Source organism: Onthophagus taurus, chromosome 6, assembly GCF_036711975.1.
Source record: "Onthophagus taurus isolate NC chromosome 6, IU_Otau_3.0, whole genome shotgun sequence".
NCBI classification, from domain to species: domain Eukaryota; kingdom Metazoa; phylum Arthropoda; class Insecta; order Coleoptera; family Scarabaeidae; genus Onthophagus; species Onthophagus taurus.
Genome location: NC_091971.1, coordinates 10,567,344 through 10,591,599, shown reverse-complemented (window position 1 = coordinate 10,591,599; position 24,256 = coordinate 10,567,344). Strand labels below are relative to the sequence as shown.

General features: G+C 32.2%; 3 protein-coding genes across 3 annotated transcripts; all 3 read left to right on the top strand.

The window, feature by feature from the left end:
* The first annotated feature begins 1,195 nt into the window (after positions 1 to 1,195).
* Positions 1,196 to 2,931, top strand: LOC111424417 (cytochrome P450 6k1-like). Its single transcript, XM_023057936.2, has 3 exons — positions 1,196 to 2,073; positions 2,137 to 2,601; positions 2,658 to 2,931. Exons 1-3 carry the CDS (start codon positions 1,224 to 1,226, stop codon positions 2,843 to 2,845), a joined length of 1,503 nt encoding a protein of 500 aa, XP_022913704.2. The 5' UTR covers positions 1,196 to 1,223; the 3' UTR covers positions 2,846 to 2,931.
* A 3,831-nt stretch (positions 2,932 to 6,762) lies between these two features.
* Positions 6,763 to 17,342, top strand: LOC111424288 (lethal (1) G0289). The gene is made up of 6 exons (XM_023057788.2): positions 6,763 to 6,897; positions 15,231 to 15,811; positions 15,869 to 16,271; positions 16,332 to 16,486; positions 16,539 to 16,889; positions 16,941 to 17,342. The coding sequence occupies exons 1-6, from the start codon at positions 6,813 to 6,815 to the stop codon at positions 17,007 to 17,009; spliced, it is 1,644 nt and encodes a 547-aa protein (XP_022913556.1). The 5' UTR covers positions 6,763 to 6,812; the 3' UTR covers positions 17,010 to 17,342.
* A 1,131-nt stretch (positions 17,343 to 18,473) lies between these two features.
* LOC111424392 (uncharacterized) lies at positions 18,474 to 24,014 on the top strand. Its single transcript, XM_023057901.2, has 4 exons — positions 18,474 to 22,319; positions 22,374 to 22,601; positions 22,656 to 22,782; positions 22,843 to 24,014. The coding sequence occupies exons 1-4, from the start codon at positions 22,175 to 22,177 to the stop codon at positions 23,741 to 23,743; spliced, it is 1,401 nt and encodes a 466-aa protein (XP_022913669.1). The 5' UTR covers positions 18,474 to 22,174; the 3' UTR covers positions 23,744 to 24,014.
* Positions 24,015 to 24,256: the final 242 nt, after the last annotated feature.

Genomic DNA, 24,256 nt, shown 5'->3' with positions numbered 1-24,256 from the left:
TAACCTGCAATGTATATTTCAGAAGATATCACCATATTTGTTCTAGATACAGACAATAATGTTTGTACCAGACTTGTTTGAATATTAGGTACTAGATCTCATTCAATATTTAATCAATTGAAGCCCTGCTATGTTTTTGAAGTCATTATCGCTGACGAATTCAAGGTAGTTATCAGATAAAAGCTTTTGGATATCGAAGAAAGCGTTAGCGACCGTGCTGAAAATGGGTTACTGTGAACACGTCCAAGTAAGATCATTCTAGGTAATGTAACCAAGCCTGTGTTTTAACTGCGGGCAATCGGGATACATAACAATAGACTGCAATAATAAACCAAACTGTTTCCTATGTTGCGATGACATTGTGCTCATGAATTCTGGTCACCAATTGTCATGTTTTGTCCAACACACTTTGTCCTCAGCTAATTTTATTTTGCATCGCCAAAAATTGTGACCTTCAACCAAGAAAACACTAAATCTAATATTTCCCTATCTTTATTTATCATTTCTTTTGCCTAAAAACACCATTTCAACACCTCATCGAGTCACATTAAATGTTTGGATGCAACTGCCATTCAATTTGAACTGACCCGTTACAGTAATCCCATTACATCTTGTGTGTAAGCTTTTGTAATCTTTTTATAAACATTTCAAACGCTTTAGTTTCATACACAAAATCTTCTGTTTCTAAAATTTAACTTGTAAAATTTGACCTTCCAATCATCTTGTAATCATAATATTTTGACTGGCCTTTTACGATGATATCGAAGCGAGAACAACGTTTTCATCACCCCAGTAAATGCACACTGACCTTGGTTAAGCTGCAAAACAATTCGCTTTTCCGAAGAAAATCTTGCATTCGAATTGATTTTGAACTCAGATTAAACTATAAATAACAAGTGTTCGCCATAAAATTGGTTATGTATTATGATTATGATGATAGATTTAGACTTGAATACGAAAGAAGTTAGAAAGTTTCCTATTTTTGCAAATTAGAAATAAAAGTATTTTTTAAACGATTTTTAGCAATTATTATGACAAGTTGTCTATAATTACCAAACAATGCACGTGAAGGAAATATTAACACGAATATACAATTATAGATCTGCGAAATAATTATAGAAATTTTTTGACACGCCAAACTAATTTTCCGCATGAAATCCTTTCAATAAAAGCTTCTCAAACAATCTAATCTTGTTCATAGTAAGCGAAAGAAATCGTTAAAGATGGAGATCGCAATTTTTCTTGCTATCATCGTTTTTCTCCTCTACAAACTCAGCACGAAAAATTTTGGTTATTGGAAAAAACGAAAAGTTCCATTTTTAAAACCAACGCCAATTTTTGGAAATTTTTACGAGTGCTTAACTTTTAAAAAATCAATAGGTGAAATGTTACAAGATATGTACAAACAAATCCCCGATAAAGTTTTTGGAATTTGGGTTTTTAATAAACCACACGTGGTCATTAAGGATCCTGAACTAATAAAAATGGTTTTGGTAAAAGATTTTCAATATTTTAGCGACCGAACTGTAGCGGCTGATGAAAAAGCCGACTCTATTTCATCAAATATTCTCTTTGTGCTTCGTAATCCCGAATGGAAAGTTATACGAAAAATGATGACACCTGCTTTTACATCGGGGAAAATTAAAAGTATGATTCCATTAATGGCAGAAGCCGGAGATGAAATGGTCCAATACATCGAAAAAAGAGTTAATTTACCAACCGTTGAGTCTAAAGAAATTTGTGCTAAATATGCCACAGATGTAATTACTTCGTGTGCTTTTGGTGTTCAAGGAAGATGCTTTCAAAAAGAGGACGCGAAATTTCGGCAAGTTGGTAAAGATATGTTTGAACCAAACTTCACAAACGGAGTTCGTGGAATTTCTTATTTCTTTTTACAAGAATTAGTATATTTATTAAAAATTAAATTTATCCCACCTAATGTTAGTGAGTATTTAAAACAAATATTTTGGTCAACTATTAATCTTCGTGAAAAAACTCAACAAAAACGAAACGATGTTATCGATATTATTTTAAAATTAAAACAACAAGGTGATATCGACGGCGTTAAATTTGGTAAAAGATAAAACGATTTCACACTAATTTTATTTTATTTAATTATAAACAATTTCTTTTTAGACGGAGATATTGCTGTTGCACAAGCAATTCAATTTTTCTTAGCCGGATTTGAAACAACAAGCTCAACGATGGCTTTCACACTTTATGAATTGTGTTTAAACAAATCAATTCAAACTAAACTAAGATCTGAAATTAAATCAGTTCTTAAAAAACACGACGAAATAACTTACGAAGCTATCCAAAGCATGAAATACCTCGATAAAGTTGTTTCGGAAACTTTAAGAAAATATCCCGTATTACCATTCTTAGATAGAATGTGTAATGCTGATTATAAATTACCTGGAACTGACATAATAATTGAAAAGGGTACTCCAGTTTATATTCCGATGTTTGGATTACATTACGATGAGAAATATTGGAAGGATCCTCAAAAATATGATCCAGAAAGGTTTAGTGATGAAGAAATTAATAAAAGGCATCAATATGCGTATATTCCTTTTGGATCAGGACCTCATAATTGTATTGGTAAGAAGAGAAAAATAAATGATTTGATTTTTCGTATTATTTAATTTTTATTTTAGGTGAACGTTTCGGATTGATCAGTACTAAATTGGGTTTGGTTAACATTTTAAATCGATTTGAAGTTGAAAAGAATGCGGATACACCGATACCATTAAAATATTCAGCGAGAAGTTTTGTTTTGGCCTCAACAATTGGATTACCAATGAAATTTATTGATAGTAATCGTCGTGCATCTTTTGCTGCATAACGTTAATAATTTAACGATGAATGTGTGTATTTTAAATAATCCAATATTGGGGTGATTTATTAAAATAAAATTTATTAAAAATTGTAGTTTAGATTTTAAATTTAATTTTTGGTAAAGTTAAGGTCGTTTTATCCCAAATAACTTTGTACTAACATTGGCAAAAACACATTACACCTAGTTTCAAAGAAACTTCAGTTATGAATTCACTCGAATCGATTTTAAAATCATTTCGTTGCAATAATAAATTGTATATGTCGAACACAAGCAATGTTGAAAGAATTTTATTTCAAGTCTTAAGATGGATTTTCCAAGAAATTTGTTTATCTCCTTTAATATAGATCTTGTTTGAAGCAAGATTTGTATATGTATCCTGCAACATTAGTGAGGTAAAAGTAATAGTTTTTTTAATAACAGTAGTAGTAACCATTCACAGGAATTAGTATCTCTTTTAGGTGTCGGACACTGCAGATAATAATCAAGCTCAACTCCAATAGGACCTTTTTGATTTAATACAACCTTATTTATATCAGGTTTGTCATTAGCAACCTCATTGTAACAATCCCAATACGATATATAAAATCTCTTGTTGCAGTTTCATCTAGTTTTCTTCTCTTCGCTTGTAGTTCATCACCAGATTCATTACTAACAGAACTGTACAGAACTGGAGCTGTATCACCTTCAATTATTAATCAAAGTATCCTGTTTTTAACGCAAAAAGGCGATTTGAAAAATCACTTTCAGTGCTTGAGAAATAAATTTTTGAAATGATCGACTATTTACTCGAATTTTTCAATTTTCGCCGATTAAGTTTAAAAATTCGTATAAAATCCAGTACTTGGAATATAAGTATGAACATTTCCCAAAGTGTTAACAAAAGTGTCTTCTTTTCAATGAACCAACCCATTTTAAACAATAGCTTTTAGTTTTTGAGAAAACAATATTTGAAGTTTTGATAAAATTTTCGATGTTGCAATTTTCATCGATAACTTTTCAAAATTCGCTATAAAATTAATTTCTTGAAAGATCCTTGTGGAAATACCACCAATTATTAATTAAAGTATCCTCTTTTTAATGCAACAAGCCGTTTTGAAAAATCGCTTTTAGTTTTTGAGAAATAAATTTTTGAAATAATCGACAATTTTTTCGAATTTTGTAATTTTCGCCGATAAAGTTTTAAAAATTCATATAAAATCGATTTCTTGGAATATGAGTATGAAAATTTTCCAAAGTGTTAATAAAAGTGTCCTCTTTCCAATGAACCAACTCGTTTTGAAAATTAACTTTTAGTTTTTGAGAAAACAGTATTTGAAGTTTTGATAAAATTTTCGATATTGCAAGTTTCATCGATAACTTTCAAAATTCGCTATAAAATTTATTTCTTGAAGGATCCTTGTGGAAATATCACCAATTATTAATTAAAGTATGTTATTTTCAATGCAAAAAGCCGTTTTGAAAAATCACGTTTAGTTCTTGAGAAATAAATTTTTGAAATGATCGACAATCTTTTCGAATTTTGCAATTTTCGCCGATTAAGTTCAAAATTCGTATAAAATCCAGTTCTTGGAATATGAGTATGAAGATTTCCCAGTGTTAATAAAAGTGTCCTCTTTCCAATGAACAAACTCGTTTTGAAAAATAACTTTTAGTTTTTGAGAAAACAGTATTTGAAGTTTCAATAAAATTTTCGATTTTGCAATTTTCATCGATAACTTTCAAAATTCGCTATAAAATTCATTTCTTGAAGGATCCTTGTGGAAATATCACCAATTATTAATTAAAGTATGTTATTTTTAATGCAAAAAGCCGTTTTGAAAAATCACGTTTAGTTCTTGAGAAATACATTTTTGAAATAATCGACAATTTTTTCGAATTTTGCAATTTTCGCCGATTAAATTGAAAAATCAGTATCCGCTCCATCACTACTTATTTTCCATCTTTCTCACTTTATCTTGGAGCTTTGATTGCAATTCTATCAACATATAAGCTTGATAACAACAATTTTTACATTAATAAGTTTTAAACTCACTAATCTCATTAATTAAACCTCTTATAAATACGAAATTAATTCAAGAATTAATCTTTAACATTTAATTTAACGTAAAATTTTTTTAACTCTGTATTAATCAAAAATTAAATGAAAACCCATGTGGTTTTCACTGATAAAAATGCGTACTAATTAAAATTATTCTAAGAATTTAATGACGTAAGCGTCGGTTTTTAAAATCTATTTCTTGGAATATGAGTATGAAAATTCAATCCGAAACGTTCACCTAAAATAAAAATTAAATAATACGAAAAATCAAATCATTTATTTTTCTCTTCTTACCAATACAATTATGAGGTCCTGATCCAAAAGGAATATACGCATATTGATGCCTTTTATTAATTTCTTCATCACTAAACCTTTCTGGATCATATTTTTGAGGATTCTTCCAATATTTCTCATCATAATGTAATCCAAACATCGGAATATAAACTGGAGTACCCTTTTCAATTATTATGTCAGTTCCAGGTAATTTATAATCAGTATTCTATCACACATTCTATCTAAAAATGGTAATACGGGATATTTTCTTAAAGTTTCCATTATGCACATATGATGATTTATTGAAATAAAATTATTCATAATTTTCAACGAATCTAGATTAAAAAGGGAAGATAAACAATTTGATTAAGATAAATGTAGGTACAATAATAGTTTTTTTGCAAATTAATTAATTAATTGACTCAACAAATCAGTTTTTAAACCTGCATCTCAAAGCAACAATCAAACATTTTCATGATACATATAAAATTATTATTGTTGTAAAAATTATACATAAAAGCAATGTTTTATATAAATATTTTATTTTATAAGAAACAAATTACAAAATTAATTACATTTTTTTAGACTTAACATTATTAATACATAATACATTTTCTTATTAATCTTTTTCCAATCGAAAAATTCTTGAAAAAACTGGTCTCATTAAGCAGACACATTTTTCCCTTTTATTTTTTATTTCAATTTTAATTGACCCAAAAACGTAAAAATCTAATTTACATTTGACTAGAGGAATTCAGTCTAAAAGTTACACATTTAAAGAGTTCACAAATATTTTGCCACATGGTACAACCCAATGAATCTTTCCTAACCGTTACTAATACATTACTGTATCAAGCAAGTTATTATTAAAATATATTAAATAAAAACTAACAACAGTTTAATATCATAAGAATAAAATTGGAGATATCTAGAGAATCACCTAAGTAGAGCAATAATCTAATTTCCTCTGGTTGTATTTAATGTGGTAATCTTTACCCTCATAGTGAATGGGTACTTGGGTTTCTTTCGGGACAACCGGAAAGCAACACCATAGCACAAACGCTACAAATGCCACAATTGTCCCTATTAATAGGATGAAGTCTTCAATAGTCTAAAATGTTAAAAAGTGATTAATTGACTGAAAATATATTTTTTACAAAAACGTACTGGTTCCTCTCCTAATAAAACGTTGTTTACCAGGTAAACGAAATCATCGAAAGGTGTAATCATCGTTGGATGAGATATTTATCTACATTTTTTAAAAATTATTTTTTTTACACTCAGACAGATCGTTTTAATTGATAATTTTCATTTCTGGTTGTCGCAAGATTGCGATCTGCAGCTGTTGGTAACCATTCATATAATTTTGACGTTTGTCCAACGACCTTTCAAGCATTGAAATAACAAATAATTTTAATATCTTTAATGCTTAAAGAATTAAAAATGTTATAATTTAACAACAAAATCAACATTTATAATTAAATTAATTCAAATTAACATGTTAAAATCATAATAAACGTCAACATTTATATTTTGTAAATCTATGATTTAGGGTACGTTCTAAAACGGGCGGAGTAAAAGAATGTTTGTGACAGCGACAAACGTCACAACGGATCAGTAGGTATTTGGATTCCGACGAAGTTAGTAATCAAACAAACAAAAATGGCGAAAAGTGTGTGTTACGAGAGAATATTCTTAGTGTATTCTTTGGTTATTTTATCATTATTGCAATCGTATTTAGCGAAAGGTAAGTAAAAACTTAAAATTAAATATGAAATATGTCGTTATAATTCAAAAATGTTATTAAAATTCGGTTGAAATGTCGCAGAAATTTCACGTAGGAAGAGGAGGAAGGTGCGTTGCACTCAGTCTTTAGTTGTTTATTAACTTTTTTTAACCAAATTATTACTTTAAATGATGAAATAGTAACTTGCGTAGATGTAAGAACGTTAAATTTAACATTTTAGAGTAAAAGAAAAGATTTTTAAAAGTAGGAAAGTGGATAGAAAGTTATTTTTTGGTTGTAGGAGAACTCGAAAGATATCTCTTGTCGTTTTAAAAGAAATCGCAATTGAAAGTTATGAGTTATAAAGATAGACGGAGTTTGCGTTTAAAATTCTTGGGCTATTTACAGAATATTTTTGTTTTATTTAGAGTATATGGGCACGAAATGCTTAAAAAAACCTCCTCGTGAGAATCCACTTTATTTTTATACCTACAAACAGGTTTGCGCGCTAATTTCTAAGTGTAGGAAAACTTGTTCGTCATTTACATTTTGTTGTCTTCATATTTTATAGCTTCCATGAACAATGATTTTGTATTATTGATTAATTTACTAAAAACTTCACTGTTTATTTATTTCCTGAACCATAAAAAGAAGAACCATGATAGTTAAATTAGTTGGACATGGAACATAAGGCATCCCATTGTCTTCCGATATAGGAACACGACTTCCTCTTGGTAGGAAACTGTTATCCCAAGCAAGACGTGTGACGAATAACGAAACGGTTCGTTTGCTGTTACTATGAAATTACAAAAGTTTACAATCAAAACGTGATTCTAAAAATAAAACTATCTAAAAAATTGAATAATAAAATATTATATTCTTTACTTCCTTAAAAGTCGGTATCCAGTCAATTTTTGAAATTAAAAGATTGAGTTAAAAAGAAACATCTAGAAATTGAGTTGAACCCAATTCAAACCAATTTAAGATAATTATTTGTGTTATAAGCGAAAATTAAGGTTTGCTTTGTTTGATTGGGGTCAAGTGTGAGTTTCTAATTAGAAATTTTTAACTAATATTGTTGTAATTTTGTATATAATTTTGTACTGATGAGGGAACCCATTGCATTCAAAATAAGTGGTTTTATAATTAGATGTAATGGTAATGAGATATAAGTATACAGGTGTCCTTTACCAAAACCTTTTACAGGTTCCTTAAAAGGTTTTGAATAACACTAGCACTAATAACAACTCAAATTAGAGCTAACACTAGACCTAGAACTAGAATCATTTGGGTTTAGCCGTGCCTTAGCCGTAACCCTAAACGTTCTAGTTCTAGGTCTAGTGTTAGTTCTAGTTTTACACTGTCACTAGAATTAACACAAGACCTAGAACTAGAATCGTTCGGGTTTAACCGTCTTGAGAGACGTGCTGCTAAATCCGAAAGTTTATAGTTCTCGGTCTAGTGTTAGTTCTACTGATAGTGGTAGGTAGCATTAGTTAACATATCACTATGTTGCATATTTTTATTGAACTAAAACTAGAATTAATGAATGTTTCTAGTTCTAGGTCTGTGATAGTGCTAGTGTAAAACCAGAACTAACATAAGACCTAGAACTAGAATCATTCGAAAAAGATTTAACATGAAAGATTTTTATTGCTATAAGTGTTGTGCAGTTATCCAGGTTTCGTAGCTCGATCACTTCTTAGAAGCACAGTTGGTGTACTATCTTCGATTCCCTCAAGTAAACTTAGAACTAAAAGCCTTGTGGTTTCCTATTCATCAGTGGTTCTTCATCTTTGCAATCGATTTGGTGTCCACTCATCTACCATCGGTACTATGACAGTCAGCAGATGTCAGTCTCGAAAAAAAAATTTTATTCTTTAGAATGTAGAGCCTTATTTCTAACATAGGGAAGAAACTAAAATGTTTCTGAATACCTGATATGCCAACGGTTGTGAAGTTAGCCATAGATTCTAGCCATAGATTTTAAAGTCGATTTCTGCAACTCCAAACGCAAATTAAAATTCATATTCGAGTTTAGCACTCTTAGAACAACCCCTATAGGAAAATTTACGGGGGGGTGTTTTCATTTAAGGGCGTAAAAAAATCCCAAAGTTATGAACAACGCGTGCGCGCGTGTACTGTTCGACAAAAATCGAAAAATGACCAATTTCTGCAACTCGAAACGCAAATTAAAATTCATATTCGAGTTTAGCACTCTTAGAACAACCCCTACAGAAAAATTTACGGGGGGGTGTTTTCATTTAAGGGCGTAAAAAAATCCCAAAGTTATGAACAACGCGTGCGCGCGTGTACTGTTCGACAAAAATCGAAAAATGACCAATTTCTGCAACTCGAAACGCAAATTAAAATTCATATTCGAGTTTAGCACTCTTAAAACAACCCCTACAGAAAAATTTACGGGGGGGTGTTTTCATTTAAGGGCGTAAAAAAATCCCAAAGTTATGAACAACGCGTGCGCGCGTGTACTGTTCGACAAAAATCGAAAAATGACCAATTTCTGCAACTCGAAACGCAAATTAAAATTCATATTCGAGTTTAGCACTCTTAGAACAACCCCTACAGAAAAATTTACGGGGGGGTGTTTTCATTTAAGGGCGTAAAAAAATCCCAAAGTTATGAACAACGCGTGCGCGCGTGTACTGTTCGACAAAAATCGAAAAATGACCAATTTCTGCAACTCGAAACGCAAATTAAAATTCATATTCCAGTTTAGCACTCTTAGAACAACCCCTACAGAAAAATTTACGGGGGGGTGTTTTCATTTAAGGGCGTAAAAAAATCCCAAAGTTATGAACAACGCGTGCGCGCGTGTACTGTTCGACAAAAATCGAAAAATGACCAATTTCTGCAACTCGAAACGCAAATTAAAATTCATATTCGAGTTTAGCACTCTTAAAACAACCCCTACAGAAAAATTTACGGGGGGGTGTTTTCATTTAAGGGCGTAAAAAAATCCCAAAGTTATGAACAACGCGTGCGCGCGTGTACTGTTCGACAAAAATTGAAAAATGACCAATTTCTGCAACTCGAAACGCAAATTAAAATTCATATTCGAGTTTAGCACTCTTAAAACGACCCCTACAGAAAAATTTACGGGGGGGTGTTTTCATTTAAGGGCGTAAAAAAATCCCAAAGTTATGAACAACGCTTGCGCGCGTGTACTGTTCGACAAAAATCGAAAAATGACCAATTTCTGCAACTCGAAACGCAAATTAAAATTCATATTTGAGTTTAGCGGTCTTAGAATAACCCCTATACAAAAATTTATGGGGGGGTAGGTAATTGTAATTAACGTTTTTAAAACATATGCTTCGTTTTTGATTTTTTCTATTAATTCATCCTTAGAGTTGACTTGTGTAAACATAGGGTGTATGTTAGGTGTATGTTCTTTCATGTGGCCCCACACATAAAAATCAAGGGGCGTCAAATCAAGACTCCTTGCAGGCTATGGAATTAGATCTCCTCTCCCAATCCAACCATTAGGAAACATTTCATTTAATGAATTTTCAACATTTTGGGAATAGTGTGCAAGGCATTCATCTGGAAAGCCACATTACATCTGTTTTCTAAAGGTACATGGTCAAGCAGGCCTATTAAATTGTTATGTAAAAATTCATTGTATGCTGCGCTAGTTAAACCATCCGGCAAAAAATAAGGACCAATTAAATTATTTCCAATGAGCCCCATCCACAAGTTTACGCAAAATTTTCTTTGATTGTTCATTTCCTTTGTTAGATGCGGATTTTGAATACGGTGAAAATGATTTAAGAATACAGTTCATTAATGGATGTCCGAGAATTGTTAAGAAAAACTAGTAACTTCCCAACGGAAAGAGTACAACATATACTATCAAAACAAATTTTTTACTTTGGTCGATGCATCAGACTTTGATATTATTGCTCTCAGTGAAACTTGGGTCAAGAAGAGCGTCCTAGACTACGAGATCTTTCCAGACAGGTATGACGTTTTTAGATGTGATCGATCTTTCCATAAGGGTGGAGAGATGTTACTGGCTGTTAATTCCGGAGTTGCTACTTCGAATATCATGATTGCCTCCTGTCCTATTGAATCAATTGACTTGAAAGCTGTACGGATTGACTTTAAAAAGACGAAATCGGCCTTTAACATTGTTGTCTGCTATTTCCCATCTGCTACACCTGGAGGAATGTATGTATAGTTACACCTTCGATTACATTGAATCAATGTTGGATATGTCTTTGGATACCATAGTCATGGGTGATTTTAATATTGCAGTAATAATGACTTTCTGCAATTAAATAATGTAATGAATATCATTGATAGAACTCTTGATTTGATACTTGCTTCCTCAAACTTGAGTTTCAAATTAAACAGTGAGACTTTACATTGGTACGAGAAGATAATTACCAATCGGCATTACTACTTACTATTTCGGTAACGGTGCCTACACATTTGATAGCTCGAGATGTTATCTTATCTGCCTGACATGTACGAGGTACTGCTTAACATCGACTGGACTCATCTATTTACGTTATCATCGGTTGAACAATACTGTAATGTTTTTTATGAAGCATTATACAACGACCTGGACGCTCACGTACTTAAATCTGAGGGCAAGCATGCAAGCTCGAAATATCCTGTATTGCATTCAATTAACCTAATAAGAATGCTTAGATTAAAAAAACACCACCATAAATTGTATAGAAAAACTCATTGCAGATATCATCGCACAAGTTTATGTCAAATCTCTGAGGGACATAAGAAAAGAACCAAAAAACGTTTGGCGTTTTGTTAATATAAGCAGAAATAATATAAGATCTCCAGGCTCTCTTAAGTGTGTCCGATTTGCCAACAGTAGTTAACTTATTTGTCGATCATTTTGAGGCTATGTACTGTCCTGCATCATTTGGTAACCTACTGGTAACGATCACGCTGTTTATGATACTAATTCTGTCACCTTTGGTATCTCCGAAGTCAGTTACGACGAAATGGTTGAATCTTTCAAAAAATTCAAGACAAAGGCTACAATTGGCCCAGATGAGATTCCTACATTTTTAGTCAACGATTGCGCCCCTACACTCTCACATCCGTTCTTACATATTTTCAACCTAATAATCAAAAACTCTGAATTTCCAAGCGCGCACGCGATGTTCAGAACTTTGTGATTTTTTTACTCCCTTAGATGAAAACACCCCCCCGTAAATATTTGTATACGGGTTACTCTAAGACCGCTAAACTCAAATATTAATTTTAATTTGCGTTTCGAGTTGCAGAAATTAGTCATTTTTCGATTTTGGTCGAACAGTATACGCGCGCACGCAATGTTCACAACTTTGGGATTTTTTTTCTCCCTTAAATGAAAACACCCCCCCGTAAATTTTTGTATACGGGTTGTTCTAAGACCGCTAAACACAAATATGAATTTTAATTTGCGTTTCGAGTTGCAGAAATTAGTCATTTTTCGATTTTGGTCGAACAGTATACGCGCGCACGCAATGTTCACAACTTTGGGATTTTTTTACTCCCTTAAATGAAAACACCCCCCCGTAAATTTTTGTATACGGGTTATTCTAAGACCGTTAAACACAAATATGAATTTTAATTTGCGTTTCGAGTTGCAGAAATTAGTCATTTTTCGATTTTGGTCGAACAGTATACGCGCGCACGCAATGTTCACAACTTTGGGATTTTTTTTCTCCCTTAAATGAAAACACCCCCCCGTAAATTTTTGTATACGGGTTGTTCTAAGACCGCTAAACACAAATATGAATTTTAATTTGCGTTTCGAGTTGCAGAAATTAGTCATTTTTCGATTTTGGTCGAACAGTATACGCGCGCACGCAATGTTCACAACTTTGGGATTTTTTTTCTCCCTTAAATGAAAACACCCCCCCGTAAATTTTTGTATACGGGTTGTTCTAAGACCGCTAAACACAAATATGAATTTTAATTTGCGTTTCGAGTTGCAGAAATTAGTCATTTTTCGATTTTGGTCGAACAGTATACGCGCGCACGCAATGTTCACAACTTTGGGATTTTTTTCTCCCTTAAATGAAAACACCCCCCCGTAAATTTTTGTATACGGGTTGTTCTAAGACCGCTAAACACAAATATGAATTTTAATTTGCGTTTCGAGTTGCAGAAATTAGTCATTTTTCGATTTTGGTCGAACAGTATACGCGCGCACGCGATGTTCACAACTTTGGGATTTTTTACTCCCTTAAATGAAAACACCCCCCCGTAAATTTTTGTATACGGGTTATTCTAAGAGTGCTAAACTCAAATATGAATTTTAATTTGCGTTTCGAGTTGTAAAAATCGGTCATTTTTCGATTTTTAAATCTATGGCTAGAATCTATGGCTAACTTCACAACCGTGATATGCCAATGTAATGTCTCAAATTTGTTTCGGTTTACTTCTCAGCAATTTTATTATTTTTTTCATTTCCACTTTTGAAATAGCATATCAAGTTTTTTTTCCACTTCCATGCCCGTTTGAAACCTTCCAGTAACAACGGTTTGTGTATCAATAAATGTCGTTCTATAAGCTCCTTTTAATCTATTTAGTTAAGTGCAGCCTGCAGCTATACTTTGTCGCCTTAAAGTTACAGTTCGTAGTCTGTGATTGGCTGTTGTTCTTTAAATTAAGTATTCGTACTTGGGATTGAAGCCTATTGCCATAGTTTGCCGCCTATAATTAAAATTCGTAGTGTGATCAGCTAATATCCATTAAATTGTGCAAGAATACTTGGAAATGCAGGCTGCAGCTATAATGTCTCGAATACAGTTACAATTCGTAGTCTGTGTCGGCTGCTATGCTTTAAAATATGCAAGAATACTTGAGAATGCACCCTACAGGTATAGTTTGTCGGCTATAATTACAATTCGCAGTTTATGATTGGCTGCTATGCTTTAAATTATGCACAAATACTTGGGAATGCGACCTACAAGTATAGTTTGCGATACACAACTTATGAAGCAAAGTACAATGTTCAGTTTCCAACTATAATTTCTAGTTTCCTGCTGCGCTGTACAATTTATGTGTATGACTTGCAATTTTTTAATAATTTGTAGCTTTCGATTATGGTCTGTAGCTATAGTTGGGAGTATGCTATCTGTAGTCTACATTGTATACAGTTTTTAGCTACAATTTCCATTATACAGTCGATTGTTACGTAGTCTGTAGGTATGGTATGCTCTCTGCAGATATAGTCTTCAGGATTTCGTGTTTTATTTTGTTGGCAATTTTATTATTTTCATTTCATAATAAGCTGGGTGGAAACAATGATCCTATTTAATATAATAGTAGCACGGAATCCCTTAGAACTCCTCAGACTCCCTGGGGAGACATAGCCTAGAGGGGGTCGAGAAAAATTTACTTCTTCGTCTTTAAAAATGTGTAGTCTAAAGTTAGTCTACGCACTGGTAGAGAAGAAATAGCTCCCGTAGTGCGCAACAAGGTATGGTTTAAACTTTTCGCCAAATTAACTTTCTCCAAGAGACCAATAAATCAACGGAGACATAGAGAGTAAATCAATTTCACCTCGCTTTGAGATACCATCTTTATTGACTTCCAAAGTTTTATTGCAACACCTTTTAAGATAACAGGGTTTTTGATTGGTAATTTAAAGATGGTAATAAATACCTGTAGTTCTCGAAAACGGTAGATTCAATAATATATTTTAATATGGTTTATCTTTTATTTGCCAAAAAAATTATTTCAATAGATAAAATTAAGTTAAATTTGTTTATATGCTTCTATATATTTATATTAAAATGAATTTCCTGGAAGTGATAATAAAATAATATTTAGCAAAACATTGATAAAAAGCGTTGCTGATAATATAATTCAAAGAATTTTGTTATAAAAGTAAACTATGTTGGTTCATAAATCACAAAGGAATTAGTGTATTCATTCATTTCATATTCACGATTTACTTCAGTCGTTGACCTCTTATTATTTAACCTTATATACAAATTGTATAACCAACGTTTATTATAGCTGATTAAAAACATTGAGTAGCCTAAACAATCCTATATTGATACAATTCAAGATAAGTAATATACATAACGGCGCAGATAATAATAAAGTAAAAAGAAAGGTAGTAATTGAATCCGTTCCAATTGTTTTGCCGTGTGTTTCGCTTTATAGAGACCGGATTCAAAGTCCAACAGACTGTATTTGTAATATACGATCATGAAACTGTGTGCGTCGTCGTCTATTAAAATCTGCATAATGCTAAACGCACATTTGTGATACTATACAAGTGTAACTAGACTATTTACATTCGTTATTCAAGGTCAGTTCGGTTTCTCGAAGAATTAAAATTTGTTTCTTTTTTGTATTTTCAGACATTTATTTTTATACCTCCGATAACTCCATTCCAAAGCACAAAGAACTGATAGATTTTCAATTAATTAATCAACCGGAAATTAATCATAATATTCAAAGGAGGGAGGTGAATAATGGAACTACTCTTCAGCCAGGAATTCCAACAAACAATAACACTACGAAGAAGGTTTACGTTTCAGAAAAGAAAAACAATAAGAAACAAATACCGATGATAAATACCGAAGCTCCGCCTTTGACGGTGAAAAAGAATTTGGGGGAAAATGGAACTGGTACTTTATGGGCGAACGCCACAAAACCCATGCTGACTAAGGTAATGGGGAATTTAAATGTGACCAAAAATAGTCTTTCTTTACCTGATTACGATGATGATTGCGATCATTTCGAAAATTTTGATAATTTAACGAAATATTTTGAGCATAATGTCAAAGACGGAAATTATTCTGTAAATAAATCGGATACTCATATTTATTATAATAGCACCTTTACTACTTTTCCTCATATTGGTAAATATTGGGTTAATTTTGATAATGATAAAGCGATAATTCACAGTCTTTTATCAACGTCACATCGAAGAGCAGCAGTAAGTGTATTAACAAAGTTTTTTTGCTTATTTAAATTGATTGTATAATATTTTTAGACGGTAAAATTAAACTTTGATTTTCCTTTTTACGGTCATATGATTCGCAATGTAACCGTAGCCACGGGAGGTTTTATTTATACGGGAGATTACGTTCATTCGTGGTTAGCGGCTACTCAATACATCGCCCCACTGATGGCTAATTTCGACACGAGTCTCTCAAACGACAGTTATATTAAAATTTTGGATAACGGCACGAGTTTTACAGTGCAATGGGAAAACGTTCGTTTGCAGGATAACCCGAAAGACGATAAATTTACGTTTCAAGCAACATTGCATAAGAACGGCGATATCGTTTTTTCGTATTTAAACGTTCCCGAGATTATTAAATCGATTCAAGATGTTTATCATCCAGTTACAATTGGGCTTTCGGATGCTTATATTATTGATAATGCCGAACATTGTAAGAAAAAATTAAGCAACAAATTTAATTTTATAATATTGGAGTGTAATTTTTTTTTAGATGTTCATAGAAAAACTATTTTTGAATACCACAAAGTTAGTTTTGCTAAAGAGGATATAAAGAATTCTACTGTTATTTATCTTACTGCACTTCCAACCTGTCAGCAGAAAAGGGATTGTAAATCTTGTTTTGCGAATGATGATACAAACTTTAAAGTATGTATTAATATCTAGTGGATATTTTTGTAGTATTTTTTTTGGTATTTAGTGTACTTGGTGCCTTGCAACATCGAGATGTTCAAGTGGTGTCGATCGTTACCGCCACGAATGGCTCCAAAAAGGTTGTGACAAAAAACAAATATTTTCTGCATTATCTTGCGAATCATTATATACAACCGATGACGATGATGACCACGGAATCAACATAAACAACGGACACCAAGAAGCGTTAAATGATATGCTCGGATTACGACCAATTAACGCAAAGTCCCAAAATAATTCGATGGGTAGTATTTCGATACTATTTGTTGCTTTTGTTTGTATCTCCACAATCATCGTTCTTTGGATGGTTTATGCTTACAGAAATCCACATACGACGAGTGGACAAATGTTGATTAGGGTAAAAATTGTCATTTTTATGTTATTTTAGTTATTATAATTTTAATTTCAGTATCGTCCAAGTCAGTGGAGATGGAGACGTGGAGAAGCTCGATACACAGCAGCAACAATACATATGTGATACCAGTTTCTTTCAATTTTATTGGAAAAAACATTCCAAGCGGATGAAAACGGACTAAACAATAAGATCAAAAAATGCTGAGACTTTTCTTACGTTTAAAAAAGAAACTGGTAATTTATAACGTAACGACCGTGATTACGTGAATTTGCTGTGATAGAAAATTTAATTACTTGTTTTAATCTCTACAAATTAAAAAGGAAATATAATTGTGACAAAACCTCAATTAACCAAATCGTCTTCCAACACGTTATACATGGAACAAAGTGCCTTTCTTTTTGGATGTTATATTTGAAGTATTTGAAACAAATTGAAAAATATATTTATTCGTCAACATGTGCATTATTTTTAATTAAAGAGAAACGTAGTTGTGCTATTAATTAATTTTTTTCTTTTCACGGTCTCGTTTAATTTAATTTTGTTAAGGATTCGAATTAATTAATATAAATATTATACATAATTATGATTTGTACAAAATGTACATGTATGGTGTATATTGTTTAAGTTTCTAAAATCTTTAACTATGTATTTTATACAAAAAGTTTTAGACAACTGACAGAACACGTTAAAAAGATTAAAGATTTTTTGGTATTATTAACATGTAAATATCGATTTATTGAATTTACGTATTATTCATCAGTTTTTTCTCAAAAAGTATAGTATTAAAGCGACAATTATTTGTTTTTATGGTGTTCTTTAATTTTATTTTACGTTTATTTGTATGTTTCACATCAACTCATTTTTATTTCATAGTTTTAATGTGTAATGTTTCTATGACTTTATTAAATCTTATACAATCTTATAAGATTGTTTTCATTTTTATATTTTCACCACAACAATTTTATAATCTCTCAATAATCTTTTTTAGGGATATGGAAACTAAAAGTATTCCTTGTTTTAATAATCTTAAGAGAAAAATTGTACTAAAAGACTTCAAGAAAAAGAAGATTAAAAATGTGTTTAAAAGTGAATTAACTGAACTTTGCCTTTGATGATGTATGCGTGTAAACTGCTTTCTAAGTACTTGGAATGATGCAAAAATTAAATATAAAATTTGATAGGTTAATGGTACCTAATATCTGAACGCCAAAATAAACATTTCCGTATCCTTTCCTGATATACCTTACAAAATGTGATGGAGTAAATAAAATTAAAGATATTTTCTTTAAGGAGTTAATACAACTAATTCAAATTGATTTAAAAAAACCTTTCAGATATCAAGAATCTAATTCAAATAAAATTGAAACAAGTAGGATATCAAGGAATTCGTCGTTCAATTCACCATAAAACCGGTTTTAACGTCTTTCTGCCGCTATTTAACTCTTGCGGAAACTATTAAGAAAACACGAGAATAATTTTAATGAGGTGCCTGAACATTTAATCTCATTTTATATTCATAAGGCATTCCGCTGAATTGATAAGTTGTTTCCTAATGTTTCAAGGCAAAACGTGTATATAAAGATGCTAGAAAATTTATTTTAATTCTATTATAATATACTGAATCTCAACTTAGTGTGTTGTCCTGACATAACGAAGATGTGAATTTGCATAAAAAAGTGATAAATAAAATGTATCATCGCCGCAGTAAGAGTTAACCAATATATCTTATTTTGGAGGATGTTGAATCATACGGAAGTTTGATCAAAAGTACTAAGTAATTTAGTGCGATAGAGAGATATATCATGGCGAATAGGAAAAGTATGACTCTAATACATTTTAATGTTCTCAACTTTGCCCATTTTCAGACAAAGTATTGTGGACTTTCAATTACTGCTTGTCTCAGTCTTTCTACAGAAGCTTGGATTCATTGCAAATATCATCGTTTTAAAATTCTATATCCATCTGGTAATTGTGTCACGTGTTGGAATTGAACCGTCAATAACAGAATCGCCAGATTTTAGACACTTCTCAACTGCGAGCGCACATTGCTCTCTTATTCATTTATTTATACAGACGGGGGTGGCAACAGGACAAAGTCCCACATAAAAGCTACTCCACTATTATATACAATAATTGTATGAACACAAAATAAAAAATCGATCAATTAATGGCCTTAAACATATGTGATCAATCCATTTCAAGGCAGAACTTAAGCCGCTGCAACGAGATAATGTACTCACACAACTGGTAGGGCGAGCACGGCATTACAAATAATTTGTTTGAATTTGTGCGGCGTGACGACGAATATGTCCAACCCAAGGCGGTCCACTGTCCTCTCCAAGCAGTCGGCGCATAAAACAGTCATAGCACAGCCGACGAGTGGGAACATGCAGATCAATGCGTGAAAGAAGATAGGAAGAATCACATTAGCCTCTGATTAACCTGAACAGAAAGCAGGCATCACTGCATGTTCTGCGCTGCGGAAGTGTGACCATATGATACATTTACAGATTGGTAATCTGTATAAGGAAGTTATACGAGAGATACTTCAGAAACCTTATCTGAATCCTCTCTATTCTGTTAATGTATGCGTCATACTGAGGCTTCCAAACTGTACTGCCGAACGATAAAATATTATTAACGAAAGCATTGTATAAAGAAATAATAGGTCTAGGGCTGCAAAACGACGGAAGGGCGCATTACAAATCCCAGCATCCTGTTAGATGTGGCCACCACTGCATCAACGTATTGAGTAGTTTGCTATCTAAAGTAATGTCCAGGTTTTTAATAGTATCAACACGATCCAGTAAGCATGTTCCGCACCGGTAATCAAATTTAATGAACTGCTTTTTTCTCATAAAAGTAACAGTCCGACACTTTGATATGTTAAGTGACAAATTATTAATCTCACAAAAATCATAAAATCTGCTCAGGTCATTCTGAAGGTTAACGCAGTCTGAAACAACAGCAACAGGAGAAAATATTTTAATGTCGTCAGCATACATAAGACATCTTGAGGTAAGAAAAAACTTGATGATGTCACCTAAGTACACCGTAAACAAGAGCGGGCCCAGATGACACTCCGGAAGCTATGATAACAGGATCGGACGAATATCCACCAACCCCAATCACTTGCGTGCGATTGGAGAGGTACGCAGCAAACCAGCTCAAAAGGACACCTGCGACACCAACGCGCTCCAATTTCAACAGTAATAAACAATGATCCACTTTCTCAAAAGCTTTGCTAAAGTCAGTGTATATCGCATCTACTTGGATGTTTTTATCAATAGTCGAAAAAAGAAAGTCGGTATATTCTAACAAGTTGGTGTCCACAGATCGCCCGGGATAAAAACCGCGTTTCTCCGCACACAGGGCTTCATCTGGAAAAATAGCCTGCTGTAAACCAATCTTTAAAAGATTTTTCCCATTATTTGTAAAATAGATATAGAACGGTAATTAGTTACAAAACTACGAACTTTTGCTAACTGATTTAATGAGCACCAGATTTACGAAAATATTTGGACGACATACTGAAGTTATTTTTTGCTTAAATAAAGGTGTCCATGAAAATAGCTGCAGCGATAAAGAAGACGAGAAAGCAGTGAATTTGCCAAAATTATGAACTTTACACACTACGTAGCTTAAGTATCTTTTTCTTAGTATTACTCAGACACATTTGTTTGGATTATGTCCCATCTAAACCATTTCCTTTCTCCCCCGGAACCGACCCATAAGGGGTTACTTCCGTGTGTCTGCAAAAAATCATGTTTCCACAACTCTTGATCGTTTCTGCCTGATACTTTCTACCATTCCGTAACTGCATTCCAGTCGTTTTCTATATTAAGCATTAATCCTATCGTGTTGTCTTTATTTCAGTATACCCGCATTTCTTTGTCTACTCAATTTTTTACGCAGAAACAAAATGTATTTAGTTGTGTCTCATTTTGGTAATACCTTTCTTGTGTTTTCTGCCTTTGTTATTTTAAACAAGTATTTCTTAAACACTTTCTGCTCTATTAGTACCTGAGTAAGCTATCGCGGTCCATCTATCTTCTCTGCCATGCTTTTATCACCTCTCGGCATTCTTCTATTATTTACTTTCCTCTTGCGTAGAGTTCCGACCTTTCTCAATAGCTATCGCGAGTGTTTTGTTTATTTGGTGTCTTCTGTTATGATTGTTGGTCTTCGTGTCTTGATTACTGGCCTCTCATACTTGTGATTAATTTTAAGACAACATCAAAATTGCTTCCTTTGTGGTCTCCATTACATACACATGTTTCTATCTAAAAACACCCAAATACTTCATTACTAAGTATTTCTATGCTATTAACTTGCAAGTAAAGATTCATTAATTTTTGCCTATCCTGAAATGGTACCAATCAGGTGTTTTGCTTAATTATACTTCCTTAAAACTTGTGATCACTCGTAGAACTGCGTAAGCAACATTATTTTCAAAGCAGTTGTGTAGCATCTTTGCCCTTAACCATGAAAGCCAGCTCGTCCATATGCTCTATTACTTACACCTCAAGTTCCAGGCGTGTTCAGATTTATCTTGTAATACAAATTCCATACAAATAGCTTAATAAAGATCTCTATGGTACTCCGCATGAAACTTTCTAGACTTTTCATCCAGAATGAGTGTGATCCAATCGAGACCAATGTTTCAGTTGAATTGAGGGATTAATTGGGAACCGTATTAGCCACTTTGGGTACTACTGTGTTAGTATCCGATATTTTTAGCGACCCACAATTAAATATGAGTTGAACTCATATCTGTTCTAAATTAAAGACGATGTACACATTTCCTTAAGTGTCTACGTCCGTCTTAACCATTACAGATACATTCTGCAAGATACACCGTATTGAAGATAAACAATTGTAAGTATTAACATATATATTTCATTCATTGTTTATGTTATTTTAGAAACATCAATAGGTTCGGAAATCATTACGGATGGTTGGTATAAGTGGGACTTTAAAGATGTGTTAAAAATCGTCCAAGCAATTTTATGTATAGCATGTTAATTGGAAATTTAAAATTGAGTTTATTTTAAATATATTTTTTAAAATGATATTTTCAATTAAATTCAAGATCATTAACCCTCCACGTTACGTTATAGAACCAAAAGAATGTAATCCACGATCGTGTTACAACCAGCTTGAACTGAACTCGTTGAACTAGAAGATAAATTTCTCTTGGAAACCTTACAACATCCCAACCTATAAACAAGACATGTCGAAAAAACCAGTTCACAATCGCACTTAAACCCATTCACAACCTCGTCCAAATGGTTCAACCCGAAAAAGCTCTACTTTTAGATAAACCCGAACCGAAAAAAAGTGGCTTATCGACATTTTTAGCCGCGATATGTATCGTCGACGTTTTTGGTGTTTTTCCCATCGTAGCTTTGGCAAAACCAATTTTAAATTGTGGTAAAATTTATTTTATTTATTATAATTAATTTGTATTAACTTTTTTTGTTTTAGGCGAATATGGGATTATTATATTATTAATTGTTGTGGTAGTTCAGATGTATACAGCGATTTTATTGGGAAAAAGTTGGATGATTGCTCGAAATATTAACGATAATATACAAGAAAGATGCCCTTATAAAGCTTTAGCTGAATTATCTTGTGGTACAAAAGTTGCTGGATTTGTTAGTTTATTGTTAAATATTACTATTTTTACTGCTGGCGTACCAAATATAATCGTAGGTAAGAATTACAAAATAAAAATTAATTAAAAAGTAAATAATTTTTGACTTGAAGCTTCACAAAACTTGGAATTATTAGGAGTACGAATTTCTGATTTTAATTTGTCTTATTGTTATTGGATGATTGTTATTGGTATATTTATTTGTCCGATATTATGGTTGGGAAGTCCGAAAGATATGAAGTAAAACAATGAAACAAACAGGTTCTTAGAAATGTAATGATTAATTTGTTTCTTTTGTAGGTGTTTATGTGCATCTTCTGTGATGATTGTTATTCTCGTGTTTTTGTTGCTTATAATTTGTTTACTTAAAATTGAAGAATCTCCAAGAAATTTTCCTTCCGATTTAACTTTAACATTTTTGGAAAATGTAGCTTTAGCTTATGGAGTAATTTCATTTCAATTCGACATCCATCCAACGATTTTAACGATTCAAGTGGATATGAATAATCAAAAAAATATTTCAAAAACTATTATTATGGGTTTTTTGATTACTTTATCGATGTTTGGAGTAGTGTATAAATTAATTTGTGTCAAATTCGGAATGAGTATATCAGAAAGTTTATTGGAATCATTACCACCAACGATTTTTTTACATTTATGTGCTCTATTAGTGGCGTTTCAATTAATTTTATCATTAGCTGTTGGGAATACAGCTTTGTACCAACAAATTGAAAATTCTTTAGGAATTTCAAGAGATTTTAATTTTTATAGGTGCATAATAAGATCGTTTATAACAATTTTAGGAGTAATTATAGCTGAGTCTGTGCCAAGATTTGATGTTGTAATGGCGGTTATTGGAGGAACTTTAACAGGTCCGTTAATTTATATTTTTCCCCCGATTTTTTACATAAAAATGTTACATTTAAAAAGTGACGCATCCGATGATTTATTAATGGAAGATATCATTCAAGATCCGTCTAAATTGCAAGAGATTCACGTAAAATACGGATTTTCTTATATGAATCGTTATAAATCATCCATAAAATTATCAAAAACCGAAAAAATCGAATTTTTTATATGCATATTAGTTTTAATTTTTGGAATTTTAGGAACAATAGCGACTACTTACGTTAATTTAAAAAATGCTTATATATTTAGTAACTTTACAAGTCCTTGTATTTATAATTTAACCGTTTTGTAATTTTTAATTTGTTTATCGCATCGTTGTATAAGAATAATTGTTATTGTTGAAGTTGAAGCGATTTTTCTTAATTAAAACGTTCGCACTTACATTTAAAATATTCCAGTATAGATTGTGTAGAGAGGAAATTGCCAACAATTTAACAATTATCCTCTAAATGAAATGTTACGCGTTCATCAGAATTAAACAAAAAATAGGCATTTCCTTTTTGTTATCAAAATCGTATACAAAACCATTAATACTAATTAAATACAACGACTTTTAACATCAATCTTTTGATCTACTTTCCCCAAACTGTCCAAAATAAAATAAATAAACCTACAATTTTAACTTGTTAAGGAATTTACTTAAGAGTTAAAGATTTAAAGAAAGGTCGTGATTTGTTAAACTATTTTCCGAGAAGACGGAGACTGGTACCTGTGGGGCTTTCCTACCTGGCAAGAAGAGAATTTAAGCGTCTCATTGTCACGTTCGTGAAGTAAAAGTAGGTTAGAACGAGAACCACACAGTGTC